The sequence below is a fragment of the Pan troglodytes genome, chromosome 4, assembly GCF_028858775.2.
Source record: "Pan troglodytes isolate AG18354 chromosome 4, NHGRI_mPanTro3-v2.0_pri, whole genome shotgun sequence".
Lineage (NCBI taxonomy): Eukaryota > Metazoa > Chordata > Mammalia > Primates > Hominidae > Pan > Pan troglodytes.
This window is the reverse complement of record NC_072402.2, coordinates 133,555,776-133,570,735: the sequence shown is the minus strand read 5'-3', so window position 1 is coordinate 133,570,735 and position 14,960 is coordinate 133,555,776. Positions and strand designations below refer to the sequence as shown.

Genomic DNA, 14,960 nt, shown 5'->3' with positions numbered 1-14,960 from the left:
AGTTGCCGTCAGCATCAACCCCAAGCTGTGCCCTGTCATGCCCGGGATATATGCCTAGGGCTGCTATGAGAAATGCAGGTCTCTGAAGAGTGGCCTTTTAGTGAATTCACCATTGGAATGCATCCACAAGTGGAAAGCCTGACAATTCTCAAAACCCACTCCTCTGGAAGACCACCTAAGGGGTGCCAGACAGATTGTCATCCCCTCAGTCCTGTGTCAGCACCAATTGAGGAGGTCTTAAGTTGGCAGGCAGTGTCCCTGGCAGCCCAGGATGGCCTCCCAGGCCCAGAAAGCTGCTGCTTGAACTACTAACAAGCTGGAGCAGAGCAGGAGTGGGTTGCTTTCCAAAATAAATTACTGTGCTCCATTCCCATATGCATGCCACAAACCTGCCCATGGGGCGCATCACCCAGGAAAGTGAGGGGAGGACCCTAGGTTTACCAGCAACCATGGCCAGGCCTGGAGAATCCCAGACCACAGGGCTATGAGCCCAGGCAGAATGCTGGCTCTGTGGCCAGGATCTAGGCCATCCCTTCTTCCTGGCCTTCGCACTTCAGAGCACCATTTGTAGTGTGCTGCCATTCACATTTGCATTCTACACTCGGGAGAGGGCAGGGCAGCTACTGGCCATTACACAGAGAAAGAAACTCCACAGAGATCCACTCCCTGCATGACTAGGGCCAGAAAGCAACCCCATTTTCTTTCTCCCTCAGTTCCTTCCCCAATGATGACCTCTCAGAGCACTTTCCTCAGTAGCAGGACATGCAGATGGGCTATGCTGATAGCATTTGTTAACTAGTGGCCCACTCCCCATTTCTTATTTACCCTTTCAGGCCACAGCAATTTCCTGAGCATCAGTCTGTGCTAGTGCCTTGCTTTGGGGAAAGTCTCTGAGAGGAGGCAATCCATCTGAGATGTTACACAGAGGTGGCTGTAAGAGCACTGGAGAGGGAGTCCGTCATTCTACAGGAAGCAATCAGGGAAGGCTCTCCAAACTTGGAGTCTCCTGGCTGCACCTTTAGTCTACACAGCCCCACAGCTCCCACCTCCCCAACCACTCTCTCAGGCAAGCCAACAATCCCCTCCCCGTGTCCACCTGCCACACTCGGGCAGCAAAGGCCTGGGTCAGCTGTCCATGCCTGACCTGCTGCAGTGAAGGTGCTGCCCATGCCGCCTGCTCCCCTCTGCTTCCAGATTCCTGCCCTCACCCAGCTTTCCTCCTGCTTCTCCAGCTGTTCTCATCTTCTTCCCTGGTGCCATGGCCCCTTCTCATGCTTAGGTGTGAATTCCTCAGGGCCCCATCTGGACCCTCACCCACCCGTACCTCCCATCTCTCAGTGTATAACCCCCACACCTTGCTTCAGAGTCCAGACATCCCTCTACTCAACATCTCCACCTGGGTGGCTCGGGTCATCTTAGCGCATCCCTCGATGAACTCTCTCTTCCTCCTCCAGTGCTTCTTCAACTTAGAGAAACACACCTCCACCCAGTGGCCACCCAAAACAGAACCTTGGATGCCATCCTCCATTTCTCTCTCCCAAGGTCTTATCCCACCAGCCACAAAGTCCTGAATGTCCATTCCCTCAATGACACCCAGCCCTCATTGCTGTCTCCGAATGTGGCTCAGCCCAGCCCTGTGCCACTGCCCTGCCTGGATCACAGTGGACACGGGTTCCTGGGTCCCTCTGCCCCAGTCCTGCTGCCCCAGTGAGCTTCTGAAACTTTGAATCTGCTCAGTTTAGTGAACTTTGATGACTTTCTGTGATCTTGAGCATAAATTCCAATTCCCCAGTGTGTTGTGTGTAGCTCAGTAGGACTGGGTCTGGCTGCTTTTCCACTTTGCACCTCAATGTCTCACATTCTGTGTATGTGTGTGACTGTGCACGTGCTATTCCCTTGTGGGGAACACCCTCTCCCTCCTCCCCTGGCTAATCCCTGCCTTCTTCTTTAAGACTCAGTTCAGCTGTCACCTCCTGACAGGCCTTTCTTGAAGGCCTTCCTCATCACCCTATGCCACATGGGATCTTCTAGTTCTCATCTGTGTTTCCTGAATATTCTCAGCATATCTGTATCTCTGCTGTCAGACTCAATGGTTGATTGTCTTCCCATCCAGACTGTGAGCCCACTGAGAAGAGGGTACTGCCTCATTCTGCATTGGACCTGCAGAGCCTGGCGCAGGCCTGATGGGCAGTCAGTCACTGCTTAGTCAGCTGGGCCTTAAATGAGGAGACATGGGGAAAAGTCTGAAGGTCCTGCTGGTGGCTGGCAGACAAGGAGGGTGTCTGGATACAAGACAGAGCTGAAGAGGTGGCCACATCACTCCCAGGTGTGAGGACTCCCCCTGGCCTTTCCTGGAGCATCACAGAAGTCTGGCTTCTTTCAGGCCCTCAAAGGTACCAGCCACATTTCCCCCACAGAGCTTTTGCACTGATCACTCCCTCCACCTGCAGCTCCCTCTCCCTGCCCTCCTCATAGCCGACTCCTACCTCCTTCAGATCTATGCCAAAGCATCTTCTGCATGAGGAGGCCTCCCCAGGCCCCTCACGGGAGGTCACGACCTCGTTGCCCTCTCTCAAGGCACCCCTGCTTCTTTTTCCAACTCTCACCATGCCGCTCAGTCCTTGTGCAATGCTTGGTTGCTCCAGGAAGATAGATAGGACCCGTCTGACCTATCTGCCACCGTGACATTTTCGGGCTCTGCCACAGAGCAGGCAGACATGCCTTTGAACTCAGGACCGAGTTCAAAGGATTAATAAAACCGGACCACGGGCTTGTGCTGTTTTTCTTCTTTGAGTGTTTGCCCCAGCTGCATGATTCCTGCACTGGCCTCAGACAACGGGAGCTGTGAGCTCCCTCCTTGACTCCAATGGGAAGGAAAAGGAGCACATGATTTTCGAGCTTCTCATTGGGAGCGGGATTTCTTCCTTTGTTGATGGCACTTTGGGAAGGTATGTGCAGAGCATGTGCAGACTGAATCTGGCCCATCACCTATTCAGCTTGAGGCTGGCAGTCAAGAAACAGAGGTAAGTGGCTGTGAAGTGAGGGGGTGAAGCAGCTGGCGGGAAGGCTGGGCTGCCTGGGCTCTGGTCCTAGTGCTGCTGCTGCCTCTCTGGGCATCTTGGGAAAGTCCAGGCCTTAATTCTTCCTCTATTTTTTGGAAGGTAAGGACGATCTCCTCTTAGGTGGTGTCTGCAGAAGTCAAATTCTTGGCCACGGGGATATCAGCTGCGGAGGTCTCATCAAGATGCGCCAGGAGAGGGCGCTGCTGCGCAGCACTTGAGGCTCTCGGGCGGAAAAGACAAGCGTGGCTGCGCATCCTGGATAGTTTCCCGGCCCGGTTTGCCTGGCACTGGCTGGCAGACAGCCACACTCAGTATATGTGTGGGCCGTGGAGGAGATGCTGGCCCAGGAGGCTCAGAGGGGAGTCTGAGGTGCCAGAGCAAACCTCGGAGAAGCTTGATGAGAACCCATCTGAGGTGTTTGAGTACTGTGTGCTTGGATGGGAGGCGACACCCCAATCTCTGTACCTGTGTTGATCTATCGAAGCCTTGAATGTCCCAGGCTTTCTTCTCAGGGCTCTGTCTCAGGGCTCCGAGCTGGCCCAGTGCTGCATGCTGCGTTTACACCATCTTGTTGAATTCTCTGATGCAAGTCCTCCTTGGGTAGGTGAGAAGAATGAAGTCCAGAGAGGTCAAGCAGTTTCTCTAAAGCCACACGGCAGTCAGTGGAGGATGATGAAGTCACACCTGCTGTTTGACTCCAGGGTCCATGCTATTAAAAAAAAGTGCTGCCTCCTAGCCAAGACTCGGGAAGTAGAAGTGACTTTCCCAAAGACCCTTGCCCCCACCCCCAACCCTCTGCATAAATGCCCTAACTTTTCTGCCTCAGTTTCTCCACTATCAGTGTGATGGTACTAACACTGTCCAACTGTGCCATATTCATAGGACTCCTGCAACAGTTTAATCAGGGGGGAAACATCCCTTCCCCAATACCATCCCAGTGCCCTGGGCTGCCCTCTATCCTTTCTTCCCTGACAAGGTCCTGTGGGTCCACAGAAGTCTGAAATTCTGGGCTGCGGTGATATCAGCTTGAAAATCATATGTGCTTCTTTCCATCAGAGTCAACCTGCAGGCTGAGGCTGGCTCTGCGGACATCTGAGAATAGGAAATGCTGCTGTCCGCCTGACTGAAGGCCAGGCAGGTCAGTGGACCAGGCAGCCCAGGTTGGAGAGGTTTGGAATCAAGGGGTTTCTGTAGGAGTGTAGGAGGAGACCCTGCTGCCTACTGCTGTCAAGGTCCCATCTGAAAGCCTGGCTGAGCACCTGCTATATGCTAAACTCCCTGGGACTCAGAGGAGTTTGAGTGCTGACAGTGACAGAAGAGCCAGTGTTTGGGGACAGCCTACTCCATCTTCTGCCATGTGGCGGTCTCCTCTGTCATGCACTCATCAAACATCAGCTGCTGGGCTGGGGGAGACCCATAAACCTCACATCAGGCCTGACCTCAAATAGAGGCCAGGAAGGACCATAGGAAATTTGGAGGGCAGAACCCAGAAGTCTCGGGAAGGAGCAGCATTTGAGCTGGAACTAAAAAGACAAGCTAAGTTGTGAGCAGTGGAGAAGGGTGCAGAGGCAGAGGGAACTGCCTGAGTAGTGCCAGGTGGGAGAATGCAAGGGGAGTCGGGAAGAGTTTTGCTCACCCAAAGCCCCCATGGCTGTAGGAGGGGCAGCTGGAAGGCTTGGAGTTTGGCTCCTGAGGACCCTGAATGCCAAGGAAAGGGGCTAGGCCATGATTCTGTGGGCAGTGGCATCTATAGGCTAGAGGCAGTCCTCAGTCCTGCTGCTGCTCTGCGAGTGGATGAAAGGCCCATCTCTGGGGCTAGCTGTATCTCACCTGGATGAACCTCCATAGCCCATGCTGAGGCTGGCTCAGGCTCCTTGCAACCAGCATTTTTCTCTGCAGGGGCCTGGTGGGCTTGCCCTTGGGAAGTTGAGGCCTGTGCCTATCCAGCTCCTCAGAAGGGCTATGATCCTCCTCAGCACCTGAGAGCAGGCAGTTCAGCCTCCCCCAGCAGGAGCTCACTAGGCCATTTAATCCACTGCACCTGGACATCCTCCTCTGTAAGATGGGGGTGATAACTGTACCTCACTCAAGCTGCACTTAACTCACACTCAGTGAGTCAATGCATGTCAAGTGCTCTGCACCATGACTGGCACGCGGTAACACACCCAGCAAGTCAAATCTCTCCATCGTTATGGCCTGTGTGTCCTGAGGGTTCACGTCTGTGTTAGCACATGGACAGCTCCCAGCCAAGGCCGGCAGGTGGGCCAGAAGCAAACTGCCCTTCCAGCTGAGCCAGCCCCTTATCTGGGATCTCTTTTGCACCAAATCTTTCCTGCAAACTACTCCCTTAAGAGAGCTCTGCAGCATGGGAAACCTCTGGCGGGTCTCTTCAGCCCCATGAGCAGGGGAGGTACCTCCAGCTCGCCAAGGAGTTGCTGACAGGCTACTGCAGGGCTCTCGGACCTCCTTGGGTTTTGGATGGCACACACACGGGAAGAGAGGAGGGGACATGGCTCAGACCCTGCTTGGGCTGCACAAGGAGTGGCCCCAGTTTGTACCACAGACATAGATACCTCCCAACCTGTCTGTTCCTTTGGGGGCAGTGAGGGCCCACAGAGGCCAGCTCCTTGATGAGGCCCCAAACTAAAATGACAAGCTAAGTTGTGAGCAGTGGAGAAGGGCACAGAGGCAGAGAGAACCTCCTGAGCAGCACCAGGTGGGAGAATGCAAGGGGAGTCGGGAAGAGTTTTCCAGCCTTATGGAAAATAAAGGGAACAGTCCAATTGCCTCACCCCAAGAACAAAGCCGAGTTTTCCTGGCAAGGGTACCTTTATTTCTTCATACTCCCATCATACTCCAAATCCCAAATCCCCAAACCCAGTGGGAAGTCGTAGGAGTGCCTTGGAAATAGTAAAAAATAGATTTTCTAAAAAGAATTTCTTTGATGTAACTCTAGTGTTACCGATTGATTTCTCTCTTTCTTAAAGTCCTCACCCTCAGGAAGGATGTGAGCAGGCGAGGGCATTCCAGACAAGCAGCCATTGGGTGGAGGAGCAGGGATCCAGTGGTCAGAGGTGTGTGAGTGTCAAAGCAAACAAAGAACCTAGACCCGGGGAGGAGACACAAAACCAGCGCCATGGGACAGAGAGGCTGTGAACGTAGGACATGCCAGTGTGGCTGGCACTAAAGGATTTTCAAACAGGAATCAGCATCTAAGTGCCTGGTCCCGGAGTAGGTGGGATGAGCACATACTCTCAAAATCCCAGTGTGCTTCAGCCATGCACCAGGTGAGCCTGGGGTTGGAAGTTGGGCTGGAGCCAGAAAACAGGTCCACAAGGTCCAAGGAGGTAGGGCCTAGCAGACACATGCAGAGTCACCATCCTTACCTGCTCTACCCAAGGGCAGGGGCAGGGGAAGGAAAGGTGCAGAGGCAATGAGGAAAAAGAGAGAGCGAGATGGGTCTAGGGGAGGCCTGGGTCTAGGGGAGCACATGGCTCATTTCTTGCTATGCATAGACCCACTGAGGAAGAATGTAGTGAGGAGGTGCTTAAGTACTTGGCCTGAGGTCAGACAGAGCTGGTGTGAATCCCAGCTCCACTGTTCCCGGCTGTCTGCTAGCTGTGTGAGCTCGGGCACCCTATGTAACATCTCTTAGCCTGTTTACTCAGCTGTAGAATGGAGATGACACCAGTGTCTACAACCAATGATTATGGAGATGATCTCTGTAAAGTGCCTAGTACAAAGTAAATGCTTAATAAATGGAAGCTGCAAGTATTACTCCAAAGCATCCAATTAGTGCACCAGCTCCAAGGTGCACGATTTATTTACAAAACCAGTTTCTGGGTGTCTGCACCCTTCAGTTGTTCAGGTGGCTCCTGCTTCCTCTGTCTGAGCTTGGGTCAGGCTACAAAAGGAATGGTCTGAGGTCAGAGTGCTGGACAAGATGGACACTTCTCTCCAAAGCCACTTTTGGTGTGGCTGTTCAATTCTCATGTGGCAGTTTTTCCAGCTAGGAGAACAGGAAGGTGGCAGCGTGGGGCGGGATGGGCCTCTTCCTGGGGGTGGAGTGGCTGAACATGGGGCACAAGCTGAGTTTCTCCCCTCTGCTGCTTGAGGAGAAAGGCAAACCCTAGGCCTGTGGAGTGGGACACCTCATGCTGGCAGGGAGCAGCCTGGTGGGCTGAGAGGGGCTGGGAGAATCTGCCAAGGGTTGGGTTCTTCCTGCTGGCTCTGCTGGGTAAGGGGGGTAGGATACCCCTCATCCATGGTCATGGGCACTGAGACAGAGAGAATATAGGCCTGAGTGCCAGGGTCCCAGGCCAGCTCTGGTCCCAGGGCAAACTGACTGACCTCTGGGAGCCTCCCCCCAATCACCTTCATCCCTCGACAGTCAGTGGGTGGTGGGGGCCTGCTCTCCAGTGGTTTCTGCTGCAGTCAGCTCCGGCTTCCCCGTGGTGTGACTGCACCAGCCCTGGGCAGCCTCTGAGGGCCCCTGGCTCCCAGATGGAAAGGCAGGAGGCCCAGGGCTAGTGTGTAACCCCTCCTCAGGGGTTCTGTAGTAATGCACAAATCCTGAGGCATAAAGACCATGGTCCCTGGAGAGAGGGGCATCCCGGTCACTGTCACGGGGGAACTCTGCCGAGACCTGCAGGACGGGGCAGCAGGCCAGTGAGTATGGGGACCCAGAGATGAGGTCCTAGTGTGCCGAGGCAGCCTGGGTACAAAGGAACAGGAGGGTCAGCCCGATGCAAGCCCACCTCCCAGGTTCAGGCCCAGATACCCGGGACCAGCCTGTGCCTGCAACACCACAGTGGCAGTCCCAGAAGAGGACAGGCCCATGTCTGCTCTACAGCCCAGGAAGCACTCAGCAATGTCACTCACCCATCCAAGGGCACCCTGCTGGGATGGGTGTGTCTGGGATTAAAACCCACCCGCCTTGCCTCCTCTGTCTCTGCAGTCATGGGCCACAGTGCCCAGCTGCATGGTGGTGATTAGGAATGTTATAGACCACAAGCTTCGGGTCAAATCCCAGGTTTGCTACTTGCTAGCTATGTGCCCTTGGCCAAGTCACTTAACTTCTCTGAGACTCGTTTTCTCATTCATAAAATGGGAATAATAGTACGGCTTGTTTTATAGGATTACTATTAGGATTAAATGAGATGATGCTAATGAAACATTTGTCTGAGAGCCTAGCAAGTCATAAGGACCAAATAAATGTTTCTGTGAGCTCACCATCCCGCTGAGCACTTTAGGTACGTGGTTGAATGTAATTCTCACAATGGCTCTATTGTTGCAGCTGCTGTTCTCTCTTTTATAAGGAAACCACATTCCCCAGGCCGCTCTCCTAGCAGGTGGTCAAGCTGGGCTTGAACAGGACAGCCTTCCTGCAGTGTCTGTGCTCCCAACCAGTGACACCTTTCTCCAAGGGCCGCAGCAGCCCTGAGAGGGGCTTATCCAGGGGCCTGTTAGAGTCTGGGCCCCAGGACAGAGAGGTTTGAAGGATGCGGGGGCCTAGTGCTGCTCCCCCCACCTTCTATGGCCTCCTCAACTCACAGAGCATTCGTCCCTGACTGTTGTCCTGCAGAAGCAGCCAGCCCGTGCCTCCTTCTCAGTGGGCAGATCTTGGGAGCCCCTGTGTGACCAGCCAGGAAGGGCCAGGCTGGGCAAACTCTCCTCCTCAGAGCGGTAGTAAGGGAAGAACCCACTGAGCAGTTCTGAGTCCTCCTGGAGCAGTGTCTCGGGCTGCAGGACCAACCCCTCCTCTTCCAGGAGGCACCCATAGGTGCAGAAGAAAGGCAGGTACTCCAAGGCCACCTGGGCCCTATGTGAAAGGTGGAGGGAGCTTAGGGGCTTCTTGTCCCTTGAACTGGTGGCCTGCTGTTGGGAGGACAAGGGTCCTGGGTCATCCTCCTCCAGGAGGCTAGGAGAGGTTGGGTCTCCGGATTCAGCGTCACAGTTCTGACACATCTGAGAAAAGAAGGACGTTCCATCTGTTACTGCACCCTGAATTCCTAACGACACCAGCTCTGTCCCCAGTCCCTGCCTACATTGGAGGCCAGAGGGGTCTTACAAAGCCCAAACCTGACTGTGGTTCTCCTCTGTGAAAAGCCAGCAATGGGCCTCAACCATGGCTAGATTGCTCAAGCACTCAGGCCTTCTTGCCATTCCTAAGTCACACCAAACTTGTCCTTCCCTTAGAGCCTGTGCCAAGATCTGCTCCTGGACTCTCAGCTCAGAAGAGCCTTCCCAGCCCCAGCCTCCCTGCAGGGTGACTCCAGATCGTTTCATCACTGGCATGCTCTTCCTGGGCTGTGTGGTCTGCCTGCTTCATGTGTGGGGTGGTCTTATCTGTCTTATCTGTCTGGTGCCTCTCGTTCACAATAGGAACTCAACTGACACTTTTTCAACTAGTCTGCTGGCTCTCAGTCCAACTCATATTCCCTTCACTCTGTCCAGTCCAGCCACACAGGCCTTCTCTTGATCCATCTCACTTGCCAAGCATCCTCCTGCCACAGGGGCTCTGCATGGGCTAATGCTTCTGCCCAGAGTCTCTTCCTTCTCCTTTCTCCTAGGTGGTGACTTCCTCAGTGCTTGGTTAAGGTCACTTCCCTAATGTCCCTGGCTTAGTGGCATCACCTTCTTCATGACTGCCACCACCCTCATACCCCTCATTCAGAGCACCCGCTCCTCTGCTGTGAAATTAATATCTCTCATCCTGTTAGTTACAAATTCCACCAAGGCAAGGCCCATCTGTCTAGATCACTTCTGTGTCCCGAAGGCCTAGAAAAACCCTGGCATATGGTAGACACCAAGTATTGGAAGAAAGGAAAGAAGGGTGGGAGGGAAGGAAAGAGGCAGACAAAAAGAGAACACCTTGGCCAGGAATGAAGTCTTTATCAGACTCCATGGTGATAGGAGGGAGAAGTCACGTCTTGGGGAGAGGGTGGAGAAGCGGAATGAAGAATTACTTCCCAGGCCCAGAGGGGACACATGGCCTGGAGTGCCAGGTAGTGAAAAGCCAGCTCATTCCCACGTTGACCGTGCCAGACCCAGAGCCCATCAGGAACATGGCAGGGGGCCCCTTTGATCCTGAGCAAGCCCCCAGGCTGTTCCACCTGTGGACTCCTGTCCCATGGAAGAACCTATGGTGGCTTAGACCCCAGCCTTCCTGACTCCCACCCTGGCCTTCCCGACTCCCACCCTAGCCCCTGGGCCTTGAGTCCCCGCCTCTGACACATGCTCCTGTGGTCCATGCTCTCCCCCAACTCCCTGCAGGCAGCCTGACCACTGAGGTCCCTGTCCTAAGCCAGACTCCTTGGTAAGAGGCTACTGGCCCATAGACTGCCAGCTTCTGATGAGCAGGAACCAGGCCCCCTCCTCCAAGTCCCAGAGACCCAGCTCGGGGCCATCTTTGCTGAGTTTCTACCACTCCTAGACACTCCGCAGAGCTCTGTGGTCCTCTCTTTCAGGTAATCCTTAGGAAGCCCACCGGGATAGACTTGCCTTTCCAACCTCACTGTGCCAAGGAGAAGGGACAGGCTAAATGGCAGCGCCCAGGTCTGACCCACTCTGAAGCCTGTGCTCTGTTCTCTGTGAATTATATGTTGTTGTGTGTCCCCCATAGGACATGTTCAAGTCTTAAGCCCTGGCACTTGTGGATATGACCTTATTTGGAAATGGGATCTTTGCAGATGCAATCAAGTTAAGATGAGGTCACACTGGGTCAGGGTGGGCCCTAAATCCAATGGCTTGTCCCTATAAGATGAGGGAAGTTTGGACACAGACACACAGGGAGAATGTCATGTGATGATGGAGGAAGCTATTGGAATGATGCTGCCACAAACCAAGGCACATCAAGAATTTCATCATCACAGGAAGCTAGGAGGGAGGCATGAAGGAACAGATTCCCTGCTGAGCCCCCAAGAAGAAAACAACTCTGCCGACACCTTGAGTTTGAAATTTTGGACTTCAGAACTGTGAAAGAATAAACGTGTGTTGTTTTAAGCTACTAAGTTTGTGTTAATTTGTTCTGGCAGCCCTAGGACACTAATTCATGTAGGTTTGCTGGATGGCTTATTTGTCGGGATAAAGGGATTTGGCACAGGCTTGAGGGCTCTCCCAGCACCACCCTGTGAGCAGCTTGGGGAGAGAGGCCCATTGCCATGGCCAAGGTTCACTCTGTGGGTGGGGGCGGGGGGGCTCACCTAAGGCCCTACTCTTCCTGCCATTCAGTGGGCACTGGACAGCACAGACTCCCTGTGGTGGACCAGTGGCCCTCCCACAGCTCATTCTTTCCTGCCAGGGCCCCGGCTCCACTTCAACAGTGAGTCCTGGATTGAAGGAGGCCAGGTGTCCTCTGAGCTCCCCTGGGTGGCCTCAGCAAGATGGCAGGTGCATAATGCCACTCACAGTCTCTAGTGAGCGCCACTTCCGGCATCCTGTTTTGGGGTCAGCAGTAGCACCGCATCGTGACATGAGGAAGCCTAATTGTCAAACTCTGGCTGAAAAGACAAAGCCTCCCTCGGCAGGCCTCTTCCTCCCAGCCTCCTCTTTACCCTGGCAAACCCCCTCTGCCTGCTGAGAGAAGATTCCATTATGAAGTCATAAGGCCTGGTGCCAGGCAAGAAAGCCAGATGGCTCTGTTACCATGGAGACTCCACCCAAGCACCCAACACCTGTGATCATCACCTGTCTCTTAATTCAGCTTAATCCACATCTCCCCAGGAGACTCAGGGGAAACAAAGAGAATGCAAACATCTTCTGGAATCTGATCAGTTCTTCATGACTGGGGGCCAGTGAGCTCACCTGGGACTTCTGCCCAGAGACTGTGAGAGTGACTCAGCACCTCCAGTAGATGGTCAGGAAGGGCCCCAAGGATCTGTTCCCCCAAGTCCAGGGAACTGGAGTGAGCTACATGGGCCGCTGCTCTCTGGGGTGCCTCAGTCCGCTCAGGGTGGGGCTGAGACACCAGTCTCTGCCCTTGTCACTTGCTTTCAGCTGCCTCTCCTCTGTGGCTCCTCCCCAGTCACTTGCTGGCAGGACACAAGACAAGTGGAGCAGTCATGGGAGGGCTGATGATGTAGGACATCTGCTTTCTCCCACAGAGCCACCGTCCCCAGCTCCTCTCCCAGGCCTGGTGCTCCTAAGTGTTAACTACTGCCCAGGGCAGTTCCCCTGTGGTGTGTCATGTAGTCCTCTCCACAAATCTTCAAGTAAGAAAGTGCACCACTGTCATGCCATTTTGCAGATTGGAGAGTTGAGCCTCAGTGCCGGGACAGGAAGGTGAACCAGCCTGAAAAGGGGGCTCTAGTTAGTTTCTAGCCTTAGGGCTTGAGGCAAGAAAGCCTTGGAATGCCATTGATGGTCATAAGGCTGAGACATCTCCAGGACCTCACACTTCCCCAGGGCTGGTGTCCAAGTCAGGAGTGACCCAGCCGGGTTCTCCAGGCTCAGGCATGGCTACCACATCTCTCTACTCTGTGCCCTCAGACCCTGGTCCCCATCTACTGCTGGGCCATTTTCTTTTGTATAGACTTAACTCTTTAATCTATGTCAAATTTAGTTGTTGTAAATGGTAATAGATAAGCCTCTTATTTTATGTTTTGAATAGTCACTCGACTCAACGTCACTTAAGAATAAATTATTTTTCCCTAACCTGATGTGAAATACCAAAATAGACGCATTCTAAATTCTTAATTATTGCAAACTTGTCCATTTTTATGATTTTTTTTATCCATCTCTTTGTCTCTCTTTGTACCAATACCATATTATTTTGATCTCTTTAGTTTTATATAAATTTAATTCATGTTATGTCATCAACTTTTAAAAATTCAATTTCATTGAGGTCTAATTTATATACACCGTAAAGTGTGCTGTTCATGAATTTATACACCAAATAACAACCTCGGAATTAATATATAGAAATGCCTCTTTTCAGGTAATCTGCTCTCTTGCTTCCCAACTCCAAGCAACCACTGATGTGCTTTTTGATACTATAGATTCATTTTACCTATTCTAGAATACACGGAATCACACAGTGCATGTTCTTTTGTGCCTAGTGAGCATCTAATATTCAGCACTATGTTTTTAAGATTCATCTTTTTTGTGGTACAGTTCGCTCCTTTTTATTGAGGAGTAGTATACTGTTATGTGGCGTAACACAATTTGCTTATCTAGCCTTCTGTGTATACAGTCTAGTTGTTTCCATTGTGAATAGTGCTGCTAAAAATGGTTACGTACAAGTCTTTGAGTGGGTATAGTTTTCATTCCTCTTAGGTAAATAGCTAGGATTTGAGTAGTTTGATCACATGGTAAGTGTATGTTTAACTAAATAAGAAACTGCCAAACTGTTTCCATTTTATGGAATATAAAATGATCCATTCATTTTACATTCCCAACAGTAATGTGTAAAAGTTCCAGTTTCTTCACATTCTTACCACCGCTTTTTAACTTCTGCCATTCTCGTGGGTGTATAGATACCACGCTGGTTTTAATTTGCATTTTCTTGATGACTAATGATGTTGAGCATTTCTTTTATGTGCATACTGCCAATTTGTATATTTTCATTTAAGGGTTCACATCTTTTCCCATTTTAATAACTTTATTGTTATAATTAAAGTACAATTAGCTACATAGATTTAAAGTGTACAATTTGATCAATTTTCACATATGTACACACCTCAGAAACTATCACCCTGGTCAGGATAACAAATATTTATATCAACCCCCAAAATTTTCTCATTCAGTTTTATAATCCATTTTCCCTCCATTCCCATCCACAGACAACCATTGATCTGCTCTCTGTCACTCTAGATTATTTTACATTTTCTAGAATTTTATATAAATGGAACCTAAAGTGTATGCTTTTGTATGATTTCTCTTAGCATAATGCTATTGAGATTAATCTATGCTGTTGCACGAATCAATAGTTTGTTCCTGTTTTGTTGAGCACTATTCCACTGCATGGATATATCCCTGTTGTTATTCTACTGTATGTAGTGTGCCATTCTTCTCTAGCTGTTTTGAAGATGTTTTTCTTTAAGCTTTGTAAGTGGTGATAGATAAGGTTTTATAATGTGTCTAGGCATGGTTTTCATTGACCTTATCCTTTCTGGGGTTTACAGAGCCTCTTAAGTACATTGATTTACATTTTTCACCACATTTAGGAAGCTTTAGATCTTTATTTTGTCAAATTTTTTTTTTTAGCCTATTTCTTCTCGCCTTCTGGGACTCCAATGTCATGTATGTTAGATTTTTTTTAATGTTTTTCCATGGATCCCTGAGGCTCTGCTCATTTGTTTCTTAACCTTTTCTCTGTGTCCTTCAGATTGTGTAAATCATATGGAACTATCTTTAAGCTCACAGACTCTTTCCTCTTGACATCACCATTCTGCTGCTGAAATCATCCAGTGAAAATTTTTTTTCAGATTTCGTATTTTTCAGTTCTAACATTTTCATTTGGTTATTTTTTTATAGTTGCTATTTCTCTATTGATAACTTTTTTATTTGTGCCAAATGTGTTTTTCTTAACCTCACAGAACGTAGTTGTAATAGCATTTTGAAGTCTTTGATGATAATTCCAACACATGGCCCACCTTGGGGTTGACATTAGTTGTCTTTTCCCTTGAGAATTGTTCACATTTTTCTGGTCATTTGTATGCTGGGTAATTTTAGATTGTCCTAGACATTTTGAATATCATTTTGTGTAGACTTTGGGTCAGGTACATAATCCTCTGTAGAGAGCTGATGTTTTAGCTTTATCAGGAAATCAATTTAGTTAGGTTTGAGCTGCAAGTTCTGTCTTGTCTTTCGTCTACAGTGGTGCAAATTTCAGTTCTCTAAGCATTTGCTGTATTCATTTGGGTCTGTTTTTTGCATGCATTATTTAGCAATTAGGAT

At 50.7% G+C, this 14,960-nt stretch overlaps 1 protein-coding gene across 3 annotated transcripts; it reads right to left on the bottom strand.

Moving 5' to 3' along the window:
• Positions 1-6,849: 6,849 nt before the first annotated feature.
• LOC104006564 (uncharacterized) lies at positions 6,850-11,712 on the bottom strand. 3 transcript variants are annotated; one of them, XM_063811537.1, is made up of 4 exons: positions 11,267-11,712; positions 8,616-9,029; positions 7,437-7,707; positions 6,850-6,966 (listed from the first exon to the last, which is right to left on the bottom strand). In XM_063811537.1, exons 2-3 carry the CDS (start codon positions 9,027-9,029, stop codon positions 7,453-7,455), a joined length of 669 nt encoding a protein of 222 aa, XP_063667607.1. In that variant the 5' UTR covers positions 11,267-11,712; the 3' UTR covers positions 6,850-6,966; positions 7,437-7,452. The 3 variants fall into 3 exon arrangements, with proteins under 3 accessions (XP_063667607.1, XP_063667605.1, XP_063667606.1); XM_063811535.1 differs by having other exon boundaries at positions 11,472-11,699; XM_063811536.1 differs by lacking the exon at positions 11,267-11,712 and adding an exon at positions 10,566-10,741.
• Positions 11,713-14,960: the final 3,248 nt, after the last annotated feature.

What these genes read in the sequence shown, in the direction of transcription:
- LOC104006564 (XM_063811535.1), bottom strand. Translation starts at nt 11,537, where the DNA reads ATGTCACGATGCGGTGCTACTGCTGACCCCAAAACAGGATGCCGGAAG. An exon ending in AGTGGCGCTCACTAGAGACT is followed by an intron (nt 9,030 to 11,471) that starts GTGAGTGGCATT and finishes TTCTTTTCTCAG; the next exon opens with ATGTGTCAGAACTGTGACGC. An exon ending in CAGTCAGGGACGAATGCTCT is followed by an intron (nt 7,708 to 8,615) that starts GTGAGTTGAGGA and finishes CCCGTCCTGCAG; the next exon opens with GTCTCGGCAGAGTTCCCCCG.